Here is a 17,233-nt window from a genome sequence, read left to right as displayed (position 1 = left end):
ATTGTACTAAGCATATAGTACATTTCACAAAGATGTTCATCAAAAGTTTTTTTTTTTTTTTTTAAAGATTGATTTTCATTATTTGAAAGACAGAGTTACAGAGAGAGGGAGAGACAGAGAGAGAGGTCTTCCTTCCGCTGGTTCACTCCCCAGATGGCCGCAAAGGCTAGAGCTGCACCCATCCGAAGCCAGGAGCCAGGAGTTTCTTCTGGGTCTCCCACATGGGTGCAAGGGTCCAAGAACTTGGGCCATCTTCTACTGCTTTCCCCAGGCCATAGCAGAGAGCTGGATAGGAGCAACTGGGACTCAAACCGGCGCCCATATGGAATGCTGGCACTGCAGGCGGTGGCTTTACCCGCTACGCCACAGTGCCAGGAGCCAGGAGCTTCTTCCAGGTCTCCCATGTGGGAGAACAAGCTCTTGGGCCATCTTCTACTACTTTCCCAGGCCATAGCAGAAAGCTGGATTGGAAGAGGAACAGCCGGGACTAGACCTGGCGCTCATATGGGATGCTGGCGCTTCAGGCGGGGCGTTAACCCGCTGTGCCACAGCGCTGGCCCTCATCAGAAATTCTTTTAAATTTGCTTCCTTTTTTAAAAAAAATTCTGTTTATTTGAAAGGTAGAGAAATAGGGAGAGAGTGAAAGAGAGAGAAAGTGGTCTCCCATCTGCTGGTTCATTCCCCAAATGGCTGCAGCAGTAGGGTCTGAGTCAGGTTGAAGCCAGGAACCAAGAGACTAATCCAGGTCCCAGTGTGGGTGACAGGGACCCAACTACTTAAGCCATTACTTGCTGCCTCCAAGGCAGTATATCAGCAGGTGCCGGGATGGTGAGTTAAGCTGGGACTTGAATATGTATGTTGCAAGCAGCAGCTTAACCTCTTTGCCAAACACCTACATCGGAAGTGCTTAAATTAGGGGCAGCATTGTGGTGTAGTAGGAAAAGCCGCTGCCTTCATCTCTTATGGGCACCAGTTCCAGTTCCAGCTGTTCTACTTGCTGTCCAGCTCCCCGCTGATGCACCTGGGAAAGCAGTGGAAGACGGCCGTAGTGCTTGGGCCCCTGCACCCAAGTGGGACAGTAAATGAGTTTAATAACTAAATTTCCAAGTTATTGACATTTAGATAAATCCTTTTTCCTAGTGCTTACATAGTTGTGTCATTAACTTACTTGACATTGGGACAATAAAGTTACAGAATTCTATCCATAAGCAATATGGACTAGGCTTAAGACAAAGCACTTAGAGGTTTATAACAATTTTATTAAGAATATGTGGATATTTGACAAACAGCCCTATTTTATGTCAGAATTAGGGAATATGCTTTTAGATGAGCTGTTTTTCTGATTACATTACAATTATGGTATTAGGGTTTTTTTTTTAATTTTTGAGATTTATTTATTCGAAAGGTAGAGTTAAAGAGAGAGAGGGAGAGATACAGAGAGAGCTCCTCCATATTCTGGTTCGTTCCCCAAATGGCCGCAATCCTGATCTCCCACATGGGTGCAGAGGCTAAGCACTTGGGCAGTCCCCTGCCGCTCTCCGAGGCACGTTAGCAGGGAGGTGAATCAGTAGTGCAACAGACAAGACTCGAACTGGCCTGGCGCCCATATGGGATGTATACGTATGGGATGCCAGTGTTGGAAGTGTTGTAGCAATGGTTCCTGGTATTATGTTCTTATGAGGAGAGTTGAATAGGATTATTGCACTTGACTTTATAATTAGCTTGGTTCAGTTAGTTTCTCTGTAATGTTCACACATGAAAATGGCTAACGTGTATGACAGATCTCTAACATTAGATTAGTTTAGTTTAGTTTGTAATTTGCTTTGGTATATGGTCATAGTTTCCATAGGAAATTGGTCCTAGGATTCCCTTTGGATACCAAAATCTACACCCAAGTTTCTTACATACATATATTTGAATATACACATCTTACATACTTTAAATAACTACATACTCTAAATATCTTTAGATTATCTGTAATACCTAATACAATGTAAATGCCATAGAAATAGTTGTTGTGTTGTATCATTTAGGGAATAATGACAAGAAAAAATTCTGTGCATGTTCAATATAGATGTAGTAAGTATTGTTTGTTCCCATATATTTTCATTTTTTAAAAGATTATTTGAAAACAGAGTTATAATGAGACAATGAAAGATGGAGAGAAAAGTATTTCCCATTCACTTCCCAAATGTCTACAAACGCTGGTACTGGGCCAGGCCAAAGCCAGGAGCCAGGAATTCAATCTGGGTCTCCCTGTAGGTGGCAGGGGTCCAAGTACTTGAGCCATCTTCTGCTCGCTTCCCAGGCACATCAGCAGGGAGTTGGATTGGAAGTGAAAGAGCTAGGACTTGAACCCGTGCTCACATGGGATGCCAAGCCCGCTGTGCCACAACACTGGCCCCTCCCATGTATTTTTCAGTCCGTGTTGGTTTAATCAGAGTCTGTATAGTCCATGAATACAGAATCCAGCTGTGCTTACGTTTAAATGTACAGTGAGGCTCTTGTTATTCAAGTATGTGTTATACTCTTTTATTTTAATCCTTATTAATATTATCATTTCAGGATCCCTTGGCTGGTATAATTCCACGTACACTTCATCAAATTTTTGAGAAACTTACTGATAATGGTACTGAATTTTCAGTCAAGGTATCTCTGTTGGAAATCTATAATGAAGAACTTTTTGATCTGCTTAATCCATCTTCTGACGTTTCTGAGCGACTACAGATGTTTGATGATCCTCGTAACAAGGTAACTAAGACTTTGAGAATGAAAATATCTCTAAATTTTGATGATGAGGCTTTGAGAAGTCAGTATACATTTTTTGACACATCTAATGGGTTATTTTTGATACTTGTTCAGAGGGGAGTGATAATCAAAGGTTTAGAAGAAATTACAGTACATAATAAGGATGAAGTCTATCAGATTTTGGAGAAGGGGGCAGCAAAAAGGACAACTGCAGCGACACTGATGAATGCATACTCTAGGTAAGAAAGCCATCCTCTCCTCCCTCACTTCATTTTCTTTTTAAGAATTATGGGGCGGGGCTAGCGCTGTGGCATAGTGGGTTAAGCCGCTGCCTGCAGTGCCAGTATCCCATATGGGTGCGGGTTCAAGACCCAGCTGCTCCACTTCCAATCCAGCTCTCTACTATGGCTTGGGAAAGCAGTAGAGGATGGTCCAAGTCCTTGGGCCCCTGCACCTACCCGGGAGACCTGGAAGAAGCTCCTGGCTTCTGGCTTCAGATCAGCACAGCTCTGGCCGTTGCAGCTAGTTGGGAAGTGAACCAGTGGATAGAAGACCTTTCTATCTCTCTATCTCTCTCTCTCTCTGCAATTCTGACTTTCAAATAAATAAATCTTAAAAAAAAAAAAAAAAAAAAAAATTACAGGGTGTGGGGGGCAGCCCTGTGGCATGCTGGCATCCTATATGGATGCTGGTTTGATTCCCCAGCTGTCTACTTCAGATCCAGCTCCCTGCTTATATGCCTGAGAAGCAGCGGAAGGTGGCCCAAGTGCTTGGGCGCCTGTACCCACATGGGAGACCCAGATGAAGTTCCTGGCCCAGTCCCATCTGTTGCTTGTGCACGCGCTCGCTCGCTCGCTCGCTCTCTCTCTCTCTCTCAACTCTGGCTTTAAAATAAATAAATCTTAAAAAGAAAAAAGAATTAAGGGAGTGGGCATGTGGCACAGCAGTTATGTCTCTGTTTGGGATGCCTGCATTCCATAGTGGGGTGCCTTTTTGGACTCCCAACTACTCTGCTTCCATCCAGTTTTCTGCTAATGCACATCCTGGGAGGCAGCAGATGATGGCTCAAGTTCTTGGGTCCCTGCCACACAAATGGGAAACCAAGATTGAGTTCCAGGCTCCTGACATGGGTTGACCCAGACCTGACTGTTGTATAGGCATTTGAGGTGTGAACTAGCAGATGGAAGATTTCTCTCTGGTTATCTCTATTTTCAAATAAAATGACAATAAATGAGCCAAAGTTTTTTTTAAAGAGAGTTAAGAACCCCGAGGAAGTCAAATTGGAATGGATCAAGGTGTGTCGTTCAGGGGCCAGTGCTGTGGTACAATGGGTTAAGCCAAGTTTAGGTCCCAGCAGTTCTGCTTCAGATCCATCTCACTGCTGGTGCGCCTGGGAAGGCAACAGAGGATTGCCGAAGTCCTTGGGCCCTTGTGCCCACTTGGGAGACCCAGAAGAAGCTCCTAGCTCATGGCTTCAGTCTGGCCCAGTCTTGATCGTTGTGGCCATTTGGGGAGTAAACCAGCAGATAGAAGGTCTTTGTTTCTCCTTTCCTCTCTAATTCTGATTTCAAATAAATAAGTAAATATTAAAAAAAAAATGTGTGGTTCACATACCTAGATTTTATGCTGTAAAGAAGGGAATTTGATAATTGACTTGAGATTTATAAGGAGAGCACCAGTATTGATACTTCCTGTCTGATAATATCTTGCTCTGCCTTAGGTATTTAGATTCTCGTTTCCTGGTTTTCAGTATTTTATAGGAAGCAAATGTTTTACATGATCATGACTGGGCAATTTCATCTTGTTTTATAGTCGTTCCCACTCAGTTTTTTCTGTTACAATACATATGAAGGAAACTACAATTGATGGAGAAGAGCTTGTTAAAATTGGAAAGTTGAACCTGGTAAGTGTCTACCTTAATGGCACTGTTTCATTCATGACCAGCTCACAGAGCACATGGAAAATTTATACTTCTAGGCCATGTTTTTGTAGTCTGGGTTAACAGCTTTGTTGAAGAAATGTGTTAACTATAAGAAAAATCATGTTATTCTCTATTGAATACATTCTGTATATATGAGAATGAAAGTCTTTGAATTCAAATCCAATAAACTGTTTATTTTTAAAATTAAAGGTTGATCTTGCAGGAAGTGAAAATATAGGTCGTTCTGGAGCTGTTGACAAGAGAGCCCGAGAAGCTGGAAATATCAATCAGTCCCTGTTGACCTTGGGAAGAGTCATCACTGCTCTTGTGGAAAGAACACCTCATGTTCCTTATCGAGAATCTAAACTAACTAGAATCCTCCAAGATTCTCTTGGGGGACGTACAAGAACATCTATAATTGCAACAATTTCTCCTGCATCTCTCAATCTTGAGGTAAACCCTTTGAAAGGAAGCTGCAAGTATAGTAACTATAATTCTTATTAATTATCACTTTTTTTATAATTATTTATTTGAAAGAGAGTTACAGAGAGCGGTACAGTCAGACAAAGAGGTCTTCCAAATGACTGCAATGGCCACTTCTAAGCTGATCCCAAGGCAGGAGCCAGGAGGTTACTCTGGGTCTCCTCCCACACAGGTGCAAGGATCCAGGGAGTTGGGCCATCTTCTACTACTTTCCCAGGCCACAGCAGCCGGGACTTGAACAGGTGCCCACATGGGATGTCAGCACTGCAGGCGGTGACTTTAACCCACTGTGCCACAGCACTGGCCCATCACTTTTTTTTTTTTTTTTAAGATTTATTTATTTTTATTTGAAACTCAGAGTTACACAGAGAGAGAAGGAGAGGCAGAGAGAGAGAGAGAGACAGTGGTCTTCCATCCACTGGTTCACTCCCCAGTTGTCCACAATGGCTGGAGCTGATCCAGTCTGAAGCCAGGAGCCAGGAGCTTCTTCCAGGTCTCCCACATGGGTGCAGGGGCCCAAGGACTTGGGCCATCTTCCACTACTTTCTCAGGCCATAGCAGAGAGCTGGATCAGAAGTAGAACAGCTGGCACTTGAACTAGTGCCCATATGGGAAGCCGGCACTGCAGGCAGCAGCTTTACCCCTGCCAGCCCCCCATCACATGTCTTAAAAGTTAAATAACTGGCTTCATTCATTCAGTATATAAGAATCTAGATATTGCATGTGGGCATATAAAGAAAGACACCACTGAAAAAATGATCCTTCCTGGGAAACATTTTTTTAAATATTTATTTATTTGAAAGAGTTACACAGAAAGAGGAAGAGACAGAGAGAGAGAGGTCTTCCATTTGCTGGTTCACTTCCTGATGGCCGCAATGACCTGGCCTGGGCCAAGTTTGAAGCCAGGAGCTTCTTATGGGTCTCCCTTGTGGGTGCAGGGGCCCAAGCACTTGGGCCATCTTCCAGTACTTTGCCAGGCCATAAACAGAGAGCTGGATTGGAAGAGGAACAGTTGGGACAAAAACCAGCACCCATCTGGGATGCCAGGGCTGTATGTGGTGACTTAACCCACTATGCCACAATGAGGGCTTCAGACTCCTAGTTTTGTCCTGGACAAGCACAAGCTGTTATAGGCATTTGGGGAGTAAAGCAGTTTAACCCACTGTGCCCTAAGTCTCACCCTGAATTTATTGGATTTAAGGCTTGTCTAAGGGACCCTGGAATTGAAGAGAAAGAAAGAAAGATAAAAATCTTTTCAATACCTTCGTTTTTACTTTTTATTTATTTTGAAGATTTATTTATTTATTTGAAAGAGTTACAGAGAGGCAGAGGCCGAAAGGGAGAGAGACAGGTTTTCATCCACTGGTTCATTCCCTGGATGGCCACAATGGCCAGAGCTGGGCCAATTTGAAACCAGGAGCCTGGAGCCTCTTCCAGGTCTCCCACATGGGTACAGGGGCCCAAGAGCTTGGGCCATCATCTACTGCTTTCCCAGGCCATCAGCAGGGAGCTGGATTGGAAGTAGAACAGCCGGGACTGGAACTGGTGCCCATATGGGATGCCGGCACTGCAGGCAGCGGCTTTACTCGCTACACCACCTTGCCAGCCCCAACTTCCTTTTTAAAGGTTGGTTGTAGTCTTAATGAGTTGATTTTTAGATTAGATATAACAAATTATTATATAATACATATTACATTATATTTGGTTTTTCAGTAGTACATTTTATATGATTGAGCTCTGTTATTGTCATGATATCTTTAGTAATTGACTTTTCTTTTTCATAACAGGAAACTCTGAGTACACTGGAGTATGCACATAGAGCAAAGAACATATTGAATAAGCCCGAAGTTAATCAGAAACTCACCAAAAAAGCTCTTATTAAGGTACTTTGGAACTTTTGTGGTGTAGTATACTTTTTTTGGACAAATTTGAAAATAAGTAAATGAAGCAATTAGTTGTTAAGCAAGATTTGTTATGTCACCTGTGGCAGACTATTTTGAGTGGTTTAATATTTTAAGGTTAAAATGTTTTTTCTATCATTGAGATGGTACTTTAGCAATATTTGCAATTTATTTACATTTACAAAATACTCAGAATTTATATACCATAATATTCACCCATTGGAAGCATGCAATTCAATGCTTTTTGGTATGTCAATAGAGTAGTGTAAAACATGATTTTGTTTCAGAAAAGTTTTATCACTGTTGAGTTTTGCCATCGTTCCTTTGCAATCAAGCAGTCACTCACTGATCTGCCTTTTGTCTATAGATTTCTTTTGCTGAAATGGAATCATAATATTTGATTTTTTCATCTGGCTTCTTGGCATAGTATTTGGGCTTCCATATTTGTTGTATTATATACCAATAGTTCATTTATTATTTTTGCTAAGTAGTATTCAATTATATGGATAATATCTTTTTTTTCTTTTTTTTCTTTTTTAATTTTTTATTTGACAGGTAGAGTTATAGATAGTGAGAGGGAGAGACAGAGAGAAAGGTCTTCTTTCTGTTGATTCACTCCCTAAATGGCCACTATGGCCAGGGCTGCGCCGATCCGAAGCCAGGAGCCAGGTGCTTCTTCCTGGTCTCCCATGTGAGTGCAGGGGCCCAAGCACTTGGGCCATCCTCCACTGCCCTCCCAGGCCACAGCAGAGAGCTGGACTGGAAGAGAAGCAGGCAGGACTAGAACCCAGCACGCATGTGGAATGCCGGTGCCGCAGGCAGAGGATTAACCAAGTGAGCCATGGCGCCGGCCCTATATGGATAATATCTTTTTTATTTCATTCGTTCACCAGTCAGTGGACCTGTGGATCATTCCCAGTAATGCTACAATATACATTCCTGTACTTGTTTTGTGTTGAAAGGTTTTAATTTCTCTTGCCTAGATACCTAGGGGTTTGAATAGTATATGTATTTCCAACTTTTCAAGAAATGTTTCCAAAGTGGCTGTACAATTTTACCTTTGCACCAGCAATGTGCCTATGATCTCCAACACTTGTGATTTATTTTTTATTTTTAAAGATTTTTATTTATTTGAAAGTCACAGTTAAACAGAGAGAGAGAAAGAGAGGTCTTCCATCCGCTAGTTCACTCCTCCTCAATTGGCCGCAACAGCCAAAGCTGCGCCGATCCAAAGCCAGGAGCCAAGAGCTTCTTCCGGGTCTCCCACATGGGTTCAAGGGCCCAAGGACTTGGGCCATCTTCCACTGCTTTCCCAGGCCATAGCAGAGAGCTGGATTGGAAGTGGAGCAGCCAGGTCTCAAACTGGTGCCCATATGGGATGCTGGCGCCTCAGGCCTGGGCATTAGCCTGCTGCGCTACTGCGCCAGCTCTTGTGGTCTGTTTTTTTCTTTTCTTTTTTTTTTTTTTAACTTTTATTTAATAAATATAAATAAGATCTATTTTAGTTATTTGAAAGAGTTACACAGAGAGCTAGAGATAGAGGTCTTCCATCCCCTTGTTCACTCCGCAGATGGCCGTAATGGTGCACCGATCCGAAGGCAGGAGCCAGGAGCTTCTTCCAGGTCTCCCATGTGGGTGCAGGGGCCCAAGGACTTGGGCCATCTGGAGAGTGAACCAGCGGAGGAAAGACCTCTCTCTGTCTACCTCTCTCTGTAACTCTGTCCTTCAAATGAAAAAAAAAAAAAAGAGAGAGAAAGATTTTATTTGAAAGGCTGAGTTATAGACAGAGGGAGAGACAGAGAGGTCTTCCATCCACTGGTTCACTCCCCAACTGGCTGCAACGCCCAGAGCTATGCTGATCTGAAGCCAAGAGCCAGGAGCTTCTTCCTTATACTGCCTTTGTATAACTGCTACTTTCTTACCTCCTACCTCCCATTCCTAATCCCTAGTACACACCGATCTGTCCTGTTTATAGAATTTTGTCAGTTTAGACTTTTTTTTTTTTTTTTGACAGAGTTAGATAGTGAGAGAGACAGAGAGAAAGGTCTTCCCTCCATTGGTTCACCCCCCAAATGGCCTCTATAGCCGGAACTATGCTGATCTAAAGCCAGGAGCCAGGTGCTTTCTCCTGGTCTCCCATGTGGGTGCAGGGGCCCAAGCACCCTGGCCATCCTCCACTGCCTTCCCGGGCCACAGCAGAGAGCTGGACTGGAAGAGGAGCACCCGGGACTAGAACCCGGCGCCCATATGGGATGCCGGTCCCGCAGGTGGAGGATTAACCAAGTGAGCCATGGCGCCGGCCCTAGGCTCTTTTTCTTTTTAAAGATTTATTTTATTTACTTTAAAGGCAGAATTACAGAGAGGAGGGAGGGAAAGGGAGACAGAGAGATCTCTTCCATCTGCTGGTTCACTCCCCAAATGCCTTCAGACTTGCCTGGTACACCATCCAAGTCTCCTGTGCGGGTGTGAAGGACCCAAGTACTTTGGCCCTTTTTTTTTTTTTAATATTTATTTTATTTATTTGAAAGAGTTACAGGGAGAAAAAGAGACAGAGAGTTCTTCCATCTACTGGTTGATTCCCCAAATGGCCGCAATGGCTGGAGCTGAGCTGATCCGAAGAAAGGAGCCAGGAGCCTCTTCGGGGTTTCCTATGTAGTTACAGGGGCCCAAGGACTTGGCCCATCTTCTGCTATTTTCTTAGGCGCATTAGCAGGGAGCTGGATTAGAAACATTGCAGGCCATGGCTTAACCTGCTGTGCCACTGTGCCACTGTGCCAGCCCCTCAGACAATGGGATCATATAGTATGTAAAATTTTGGGGTTGTCTTTATTAACTCAGCATAATTCTCTGGAGTCTTTCCTATCAATAGATCCTTCTTTTTTTAGTGTTGAATATTTCACAATATGTACAGTGTGTATAATCATTTGCCTATTGAATGTCATATGGGTTGATTTCAGTTTGGGCAGATTACAAATAAAATTACTGTTAACATTGTTTTTATAAGCATTTATTTTTAGCCATTCTGGTAACTGTGATGAAAATTATGTATCTTGTGATTTTTACCTTGCATTTCTTTAGTGGCTAATGATGTTGAATGTCTTTTTATGTTTTTATTTGATATTTGTGTATTTTCATTCCTTTAGGCCAATTTTTTAATTGGATGTCATTTTTCAAATTGTAGTTTGGGAGTTTATAATATATTCTAGGTATTAGTCCATCATTGCATACAATGGTTTGCAAGTATTTTCTACAGTTGTGTTGTTTGTCTCTCATTTTCTTCACGTGGGATTTTACAGAGCAGAAGGTTTTTAGTGTGGTCCAGCTTATCAATTTTTCCACATTTGGGTGGACCCATTTCTGGTTTCTCTGTTGTGTTCCATACAACAGACTTATTCATGGAACATGAATCATCCCTCACAATATTACCTGTCTTTGATTACTTTACAGTAGTTATTTAATAACTTATAATTTGATAGACAGTTTAAAAGTAAGATTGTAATGAGACCATTTAAAGGAGCTTTTAAACTGTAGAAAGCCTTTATGAGCATTTCTAAATAAACTAATTCTGATTTAAAAGTATGGTTATTTTTATTATACGTTATTTCTTAGAAACCAAAGGGCTAACTTCATGTTTGATTTGTTGCATATCTTCCCTAACTGAATGAAAACTGAAAGTGCTAAATTGACAGCTGCAACATTCTTCTTCTGTAGGAATACACAGAAGAGATAGAGCGCCTGAAACGAGATCTTGCTGCAGCCCGAGAGAAGAATGGTGTGTACATTTCTGAAGAAAATTTCAGGTAAGCCTCAGTTATGGGGTTGGAATATGTGTTTTCTTTCTTTTTGTTAAATATTAGTTCTTATCTTATTAACTCTTCATGTATAGTTACTTGTCTTCTTGTTTATTAAAGCAGTAAATCAGAAAACATTTGCCATATTTGTCAAAGAGGCTATCCGTAAAATTTTCAGCATCACATTCATCCTAAGGGCACTCCGATGAAGGCAACTAATTTTGTCGTTCTCATCCCCCTGGTAGTATTGCAGGGCACCAGCTTAACCTTCTTTCTCTTATGCTTCTTCTTCTTAGGAGTGGTGTGAGACTTCTGCCTTTTCTTAGTACCACTACAAAAACAAGATGAAAAGGATACTCCTTTTGACTGTTGTAGTCAGATAAAGTTCATCCATCTTCTTTTTTTTTAATTTTTTATTTTTTGACAGGCAGAGTGGACAGTGAGAGAGAGAGACAGAGACAGAAAGGTCTTCCTTTGCCGTTGGTTCACCCTCCAGTGGCCGCCACGGCTGACGAGCTGCGGCCGGCGCATTGCGCTGATCCGATGGCAGGAGCCAGGTACTTATCCTGGCCTCCCATGGGGTGCAGGGCCCAAGCACTTGGGCCATCCTCCACTGCACTCCCTGGCCACAGCAGAGAGCTGGCCTGGAAGAGGGGCAACCGGGACAGAATCCGGCGCCCCGACCGGGACTAGAACCTGGTGTGCCAGCGCCACTAGGTGGAGGATTAGCCTAGTGAGCCGCGGCACCGGCTCATCCATCTTCTAATTGCTTGCCAGCAAAGACCAATCTTTGCACATCAGGAGGAACTCCTACCTTATCTTGGATCTTGGCCTTTAAAGATTTTCTTTTTTAAAGATTTTATTTATTTATTTGACAGGTAGAATTACAGACAGTGAGAGGGAGAGATAGAGAAAGGTCTTCCATCTGCTGGTTCACTCCCCAAATGGCCGCAACAGCCAGACCTGGGCTGATCCAAAGCCAAGAGCTTCTTCTAGCTCTCTGACACAGGTGCAGGGGCCCAAGTGCCTGGGCCATCTTCTACTGCATTCCCTGGCCACAGCAGGGAGCTGTATCAGAAGAGGAACATCCAGGACTAGAACTGGCACCCATATTGGATGCTGACATCACAGGTAGAGGATTAACCTGCACCACAGAGCTGGCCCCTCTAGCTTCTTGCTAGTGCCTGTAGTAGGTTACTTGAAAAAGTTTGTGGAAGATGTACTTTATATTTTAATTCCATTTTTCTGTGAACTTTTTAAAGTTCCCTCACAACTCTTTTTTTCAAAAAGTTTTGTTAATTTATTTGAAAGGCAGAGTTACAGCAAAAGAGGGGGAGAGAGAAGAGAGTCTCTTATATCTACTGGTTCATTTCCCAGATGGCCGCAACATCTGGGGCTGGACCAAGCCGAAGCCAGGAGCCAGAAACTCCATTTGGGACTCCTACATGCATGGACAGGGCCCCAGTCTGCCTTCGCAGGCACATTAGCAAGTAGCTGGATTGGAAACGAGGCTGGCGCCGTGGCTCACTAGGCTAATCCTGCGCCTAGCGGCGCCGGCACCCCAGGTTCTAGTCCCGGTCAGGGCGCCGGATTCTGTCCCGGTTGCCCCTCTTCCAGGCCAGCTCTCTGCTGTGGCCAGGGAGTGCAGTGGAGGATGGCCCAAGTGCTTGGGCCCTGCACCCCATGGGAGACCAGGAAAAGCACCTGGCTCCTGGCTCCTGCCATCGGATCAGCGCGGTGCGCCGGCCGCAGCGCGCTGGCCACGGCGGCCATTGGAGGGTGAACCAACGGCAAAGGAAGACCTTTCTCTCTGTCTCTCTCTCTCACTGTCCACTCCGCCTGTCAAAAAAAAAAAAAAAGAAAAAAAAAAAGGAAATGGAGTAGCTAGAATTCAAACCAGCACTCATCTGGGATACTGATATTGCAGGTAGTGGCTTAACCAGCTGCATCACAATGCCAACTCCCTGTTGTTATTTTATTTTATTTATTTGAAAGAGTTACTCAGAGAGAGGAGAGGCAGAGAGAGAGAGAGAAGTCTTCCATCCGTTGGTTCACTTCCCAATTGGCCACAATGGCCAGAGCTGCGCTGATCTGAAGCCAGGAGCCAGGAGCTCCCTCTGGGTCTCCCACGCAGGTTCAGGGGCCCAAGGACTTGGGCCATCCTCCACTGCTTTCCCAGGCCACAGCAGAGAGCTGGATCAGAAGTGGAGCAGCCGGGTCTTGAACCTGCACCCATATGGGATGCTGGCGCTTCAGGCCAGGGCGTTAACCCACTGCGCCACAGTGCCAGCCACATCTCTGTTTTTGTTTTAATCATAATCAAACACTTAGAAAATATTTTTTTAACTTTATATTTTTAAATAATTATAGATTTGGGGCTGGCGCTGTGGTGCAGTAGGTTAATCTTCTGCCTGCAGCGCTGGCATCCTATATGGGTGCTGGTTCTAGTCCCAGCTGCTCCTCTTCCTATCCAGCTCTCTGCTATGGCCTGGGAAGCCAGTGGAGGATGGCCCAAGTCTTTGGGCCCCTGCACCTGTGTGAGAGACTCTGAGGAAGCCCCTGGCTCCTTGTTTCGGATTGGCGCAGCTCCAGCCGTTGCAGCCATTTGGGGAGTGAACTAGCGGATGGAAGACCTCTCTGTCTTTCTGCCTCTCTACTCTCTCTGTGTAACTGACTTTCAAGTAAATAAATTAAAAAATCTAAAAAAATAATTATAGATTTGTATGAGTTTGCAAAAAAAAAATAGAGAAATCCCATGTACTTTTCACTTACTATGGAACAATATCACATCTGGAAAAGTGACATTGCTACAGTGTGTGCCTATAGTTCTGTGCCATTTTAGGACATGTGTAGATTCTTGTAACCACAATTGCTGTCAAGATCCAGAATACCTGTCCATCACAAGGGATCCCTCTCTTACTGGCTGTTTGTAGGTCAAGTTCACCTTTTCTGTCCATGATCCCTAGCCTCTGGCAATTACCAATTTTTTTTACTCTTAAAACTCTGGAGTGGTTTATTCAAAGCAAAGTTTCTGCTGAAACCCATTTCATTAAAAAAAAGTAACAATAATAATTGAGAAAAAAAGCAAGGCAAGCAGCGTGCTCAGGGTTACAAATTGAAAATTTCTGGTTTTATTTTTCCTTGAAGATCATAGGTAGGGTGGCTATGCAGAGCATTTAAAAGAAATATAGGGGCTGGCGCTGTGGCATAGCTGGTAAAGCCGCCACCTGCAGTGCCAGCATCACATATGGGTGTCGGTTCAAGTCCTGGCTGCTCTTCTGATCCAGCTCTCTGTTATGGCCTGGGAAAGCAGTAGAAGATGGCCCAAGTCCTTTGTTCTTTGCACCCAAATGGGAGACTGTAAAGAAGCTACTGGATCCTGGCTTCGGATTGGCACAGCTCCAGCCATTGCAGCCAGTTGGGGAGTGAACCAGCGGACCTCTCTCTTTCTCTGCGTCTCCTTCTTTCAGTGTGCAACTCTGACTTTCAAATAAATAAATAAATCTTTTAAAAAAAGTAATAATTTTGAAATGTATTTAAATCTAAATTATAATCAAAATCACTTCAGTATGGTCTTTCACTGAACTTTTTAAGTAGATCTCAGGTTTTTTCATTAATTTCTAATTGTCATAATGTGTGATACTCTCCTGGTGCAAATGCTAACTTTACAAATTCATTAATTTAGATTATATGAATATTACAGATTGTTTAATGATAAATTTCCCTATATGACTTTAGGTTTTTTTTGGTTCTTTTCTTTTAAAGATCTGTTTTATTGAAAGGAGGGGTGTTTGTGTGTGTGTGTGTGTGTGTATATATATATATATATAGAGAGAGAGAGAGAGAGAGAGAGAGAGAGAGAGAGAGAGAGAGAGAATATATATCTTCCATCCACTGATTCACTCCCTAAATGACTACAACAATCAGGGCTGGGCCTGGCTGAAGTCAGAAGCCTGGAATTGCATCTGGTTCTTCCATGTGGCAGCAGGGACACAAGTAGTTGGGCCATCTTCCACTACTTTCCCAGGCTCATTAGTAGGGGGCTGGATTGGAAGTAGAACAGCTAGAACTCAAACTGGTGCTCATATAGGATGTTGGCATCGCAGGTAGTGACTTAACCTGCTGACCCCAGCACAGCCCCTGTTTGGAGCTATTAGCAAAAAAATCTTTATAAATTATATTCTGCCTTTCTGTGATTTTCAGATAAATTTCTTCATAGTAAACACTATAGTGTTTCATTGTATTTTCCAGGTTTTTTTTTTTTTTTTTTTTTTTTTTTTAAGATTTTATTTATTTATTTGAGAGGTAGAGTTACAGACCGTGAGAGGGAGAGACAGAGAAATGTCGTCTGTCTGCTGGTTCACTCCCCAAATGGCCACAATGGCCGGAGCTGCACCGATGCCGATCCAAAGCCAGGAGCCAGGAGCTTCTTCTGGGTCTCCCACATGGGTTCAGGGGCCACCTTCTACTGCTTTCCCAGGCCATAGCAGAGAGCTGGATGGGAAGAGGAGCAGCCGGGACTAGAACCAGTGCCTATATGGTATGCTGGCACCGCAGGCGGAGGATTAACCTACTGTGCCACCACAATGCCCCAGTTGTTTCATTTTACAGATATTCCAGTATCGACCATTTTAGATTTTTTACACTTTTTTTTGATAAACACTTTTTGTGCTTTAAGTTTAATAGTATAATGCTCTTGCTTTTAAATAAAAATTAAACTGTCATAAAACAGCAAGGGGGAGGTAGGTAGTTAGTCTAGGAGATAAGAGGCCAACATCTCATATCAGAGTATCTGAGTTCAGTACCAGCTCTGGCTTCTGATTCTAGTTTCCTGCCAGTGTAGACAACTGGGAGGCAACAGGACTCAGATAATTGGATCATTGCCACCATAATGATAATGGCCCTGGCTGGCCATTGTAGGTATTTGGGGAGTGAATTTGTGGGTGGGAGTATTCTCTGCAACTATCTGTCTTACAAATAATGAAAGAAAAAAGAAAATAGCAAGGGCATTTATTATTAGCTTCTAATTGTGGGAACTCCAGAGGTAAAATAAGATTCAATATTGTTTGATCCAGTAACCCAAGGTCCAATTTCTGCCTCTTCCCACTGCTGCCTGGCTAATGACTTTCTCCTAGAGCTGACCTTTCATCAGAGACAGTGGTCAGCAGCAGCACAGGAGCCACATGCTATCTCATGCATGTCCAATGCAGATGAGAAACTGCCCATCCTTTACCTGTCGAAACTGACTAGGGGAATATCACTTAGTCCTCAGTTGGGTCCATCCATATGTGAATCAGTAACAGGCAAGGAAGTTGAGATTTACCTGCCTGATTGTCTTGAGCCAGTAGGTCATCCCTGGATCTGGAAAGGGGCCAAGGTTTGCTGCTACACTTGCAAAGGACAGTCACTTCCCACAGGAAATTTGGATGCTGAAATGAGCACTTAGTAGGCAACCAGTGTTACACGTGGCTTTGATCCTCTATTTGCTGGTATTAATAAATTATTTGGACTTTTATACTATTTTTTTTTTTTTTAAAGCAGGCAGAGTTAGACAGTGAGAGAGAAAGAGAGACAGAGAGAAAGGTCTTCCATTTTCCATTGGTTCACCCCCCAGGTGGCCACTATAGCCGGCGGATTATGGTTGGCACGCTGCACCGATCCGAAGCCAGGAGCCAGGTGCTTCCTCCTGGTCTCCCATGCGGGTGCAGGGCCCAAGCACTTGGGCCATCCTCCACTGCCTTCCCGGGCCACAGCAGAGAGCTGGACTGGAAGAGGAGCGACCGGGACAGAATCTGGCGCCCCAACCGGGACTAGAACCCCCGGTGTGCGGGCGCTGCAGGCGGAGGATTAGCCTAATGAGCTGCGGCACCAGCCTGTACTATTTTGTTTTCTTCTGTTATGCATCTCTTTTGATGTTTCTTGGAAACAGTTTTATGGGCTACACAAAATACTTGAAATTCACTCATGAATGCTTAACATGGTGTAGAATTAGAACAAGACAGAATTATAGGTTAAGTAATCTGTCATTCTGCCTTTCAAATAAATACCATGACTGAGGGGGAATTCTTTTTGGTGGTTTAGAAATAAAAGCTAGCCTAGAAAGACACTTCATTCTGGCTTTAATTTTTAGAAATGAGATAGTTTGTTATTTTTTTGGCTTAAGTAAGTGGTTTTTGTCGGTCAATCCCATAATTGAAAAGACAATATTTGAAGTATAATCTGCAAAAATGTTTTTTAAAAAGTTTTTAGAATGATCATAAAAGCTAGAGCCAACATCTAAAACAAGGTAATGCTTTATTTACTTCAGGCTCATTAGATATTTAAACAGTAAATGTGAGCCTTTTGGATCAGCAGATTAAGTTGCCATTTAGGATGGCTACATCCCGTGT

At 43.3% G+C, this 17,233-nt stretch overlaps 1 protein-coding gene across 1 annotated transcript in view; it reads left to right on the top strand.

The window, feature by feature from the left end:
- KIF11 (kinesin family member 11) overlaps positions 1 to 17,233 on the top strand; it is a 61,184-nt gene that overhangs the window by 11,101 nt on the left and 32,850 nt on the right. Inside the window, exons 5-10 of the mRNA XM_002718383.5 lie at positions 2,566 to 2,751; positions 2,863 to 2,987; positions 4,561 to 4,651; positions 4,880 to 5,122; positions 6,940 to 7,035; positions 10,765 to 10,853. Of these exons, the coding sequence (XP_002718429.2) occupies positions 2,566 to 2,751; positions 2,863 to 2,987; positions 4,561 to 4,651; positions 4,880 to 5,122; positions 6,940 to 7,035; positions 10,765 to 10,853 (830 nt within the window). The remainder of the gene's footprint in view (positions 1 to 2,565; positions 2,752 to 2,862; positions 2,988 to 4,560; positions 4,652 to 4,879; positions 5,123 to 6,939; positions 7,036 to 10,764; positions 10,854 to 17,233) is intronic.

Source organism: Oryctolagus cuniculus, chromosome 15 (genome assembly GCF_964237555.1).
Source record: "Oryctolagus cuniculus chromosome 15, mOryCun1.1, whole genome shotgun sequence".
Lineage (NCBI taxonomy): Eukaryota > Metazoa > Chordata > Mammalia > Lagomorpha > Leporidae > Oryctolagus > Oryctolagus cuniculus.
This window is presented reverse-complemented; position numbering and strand designations above follow the sequence as displayed.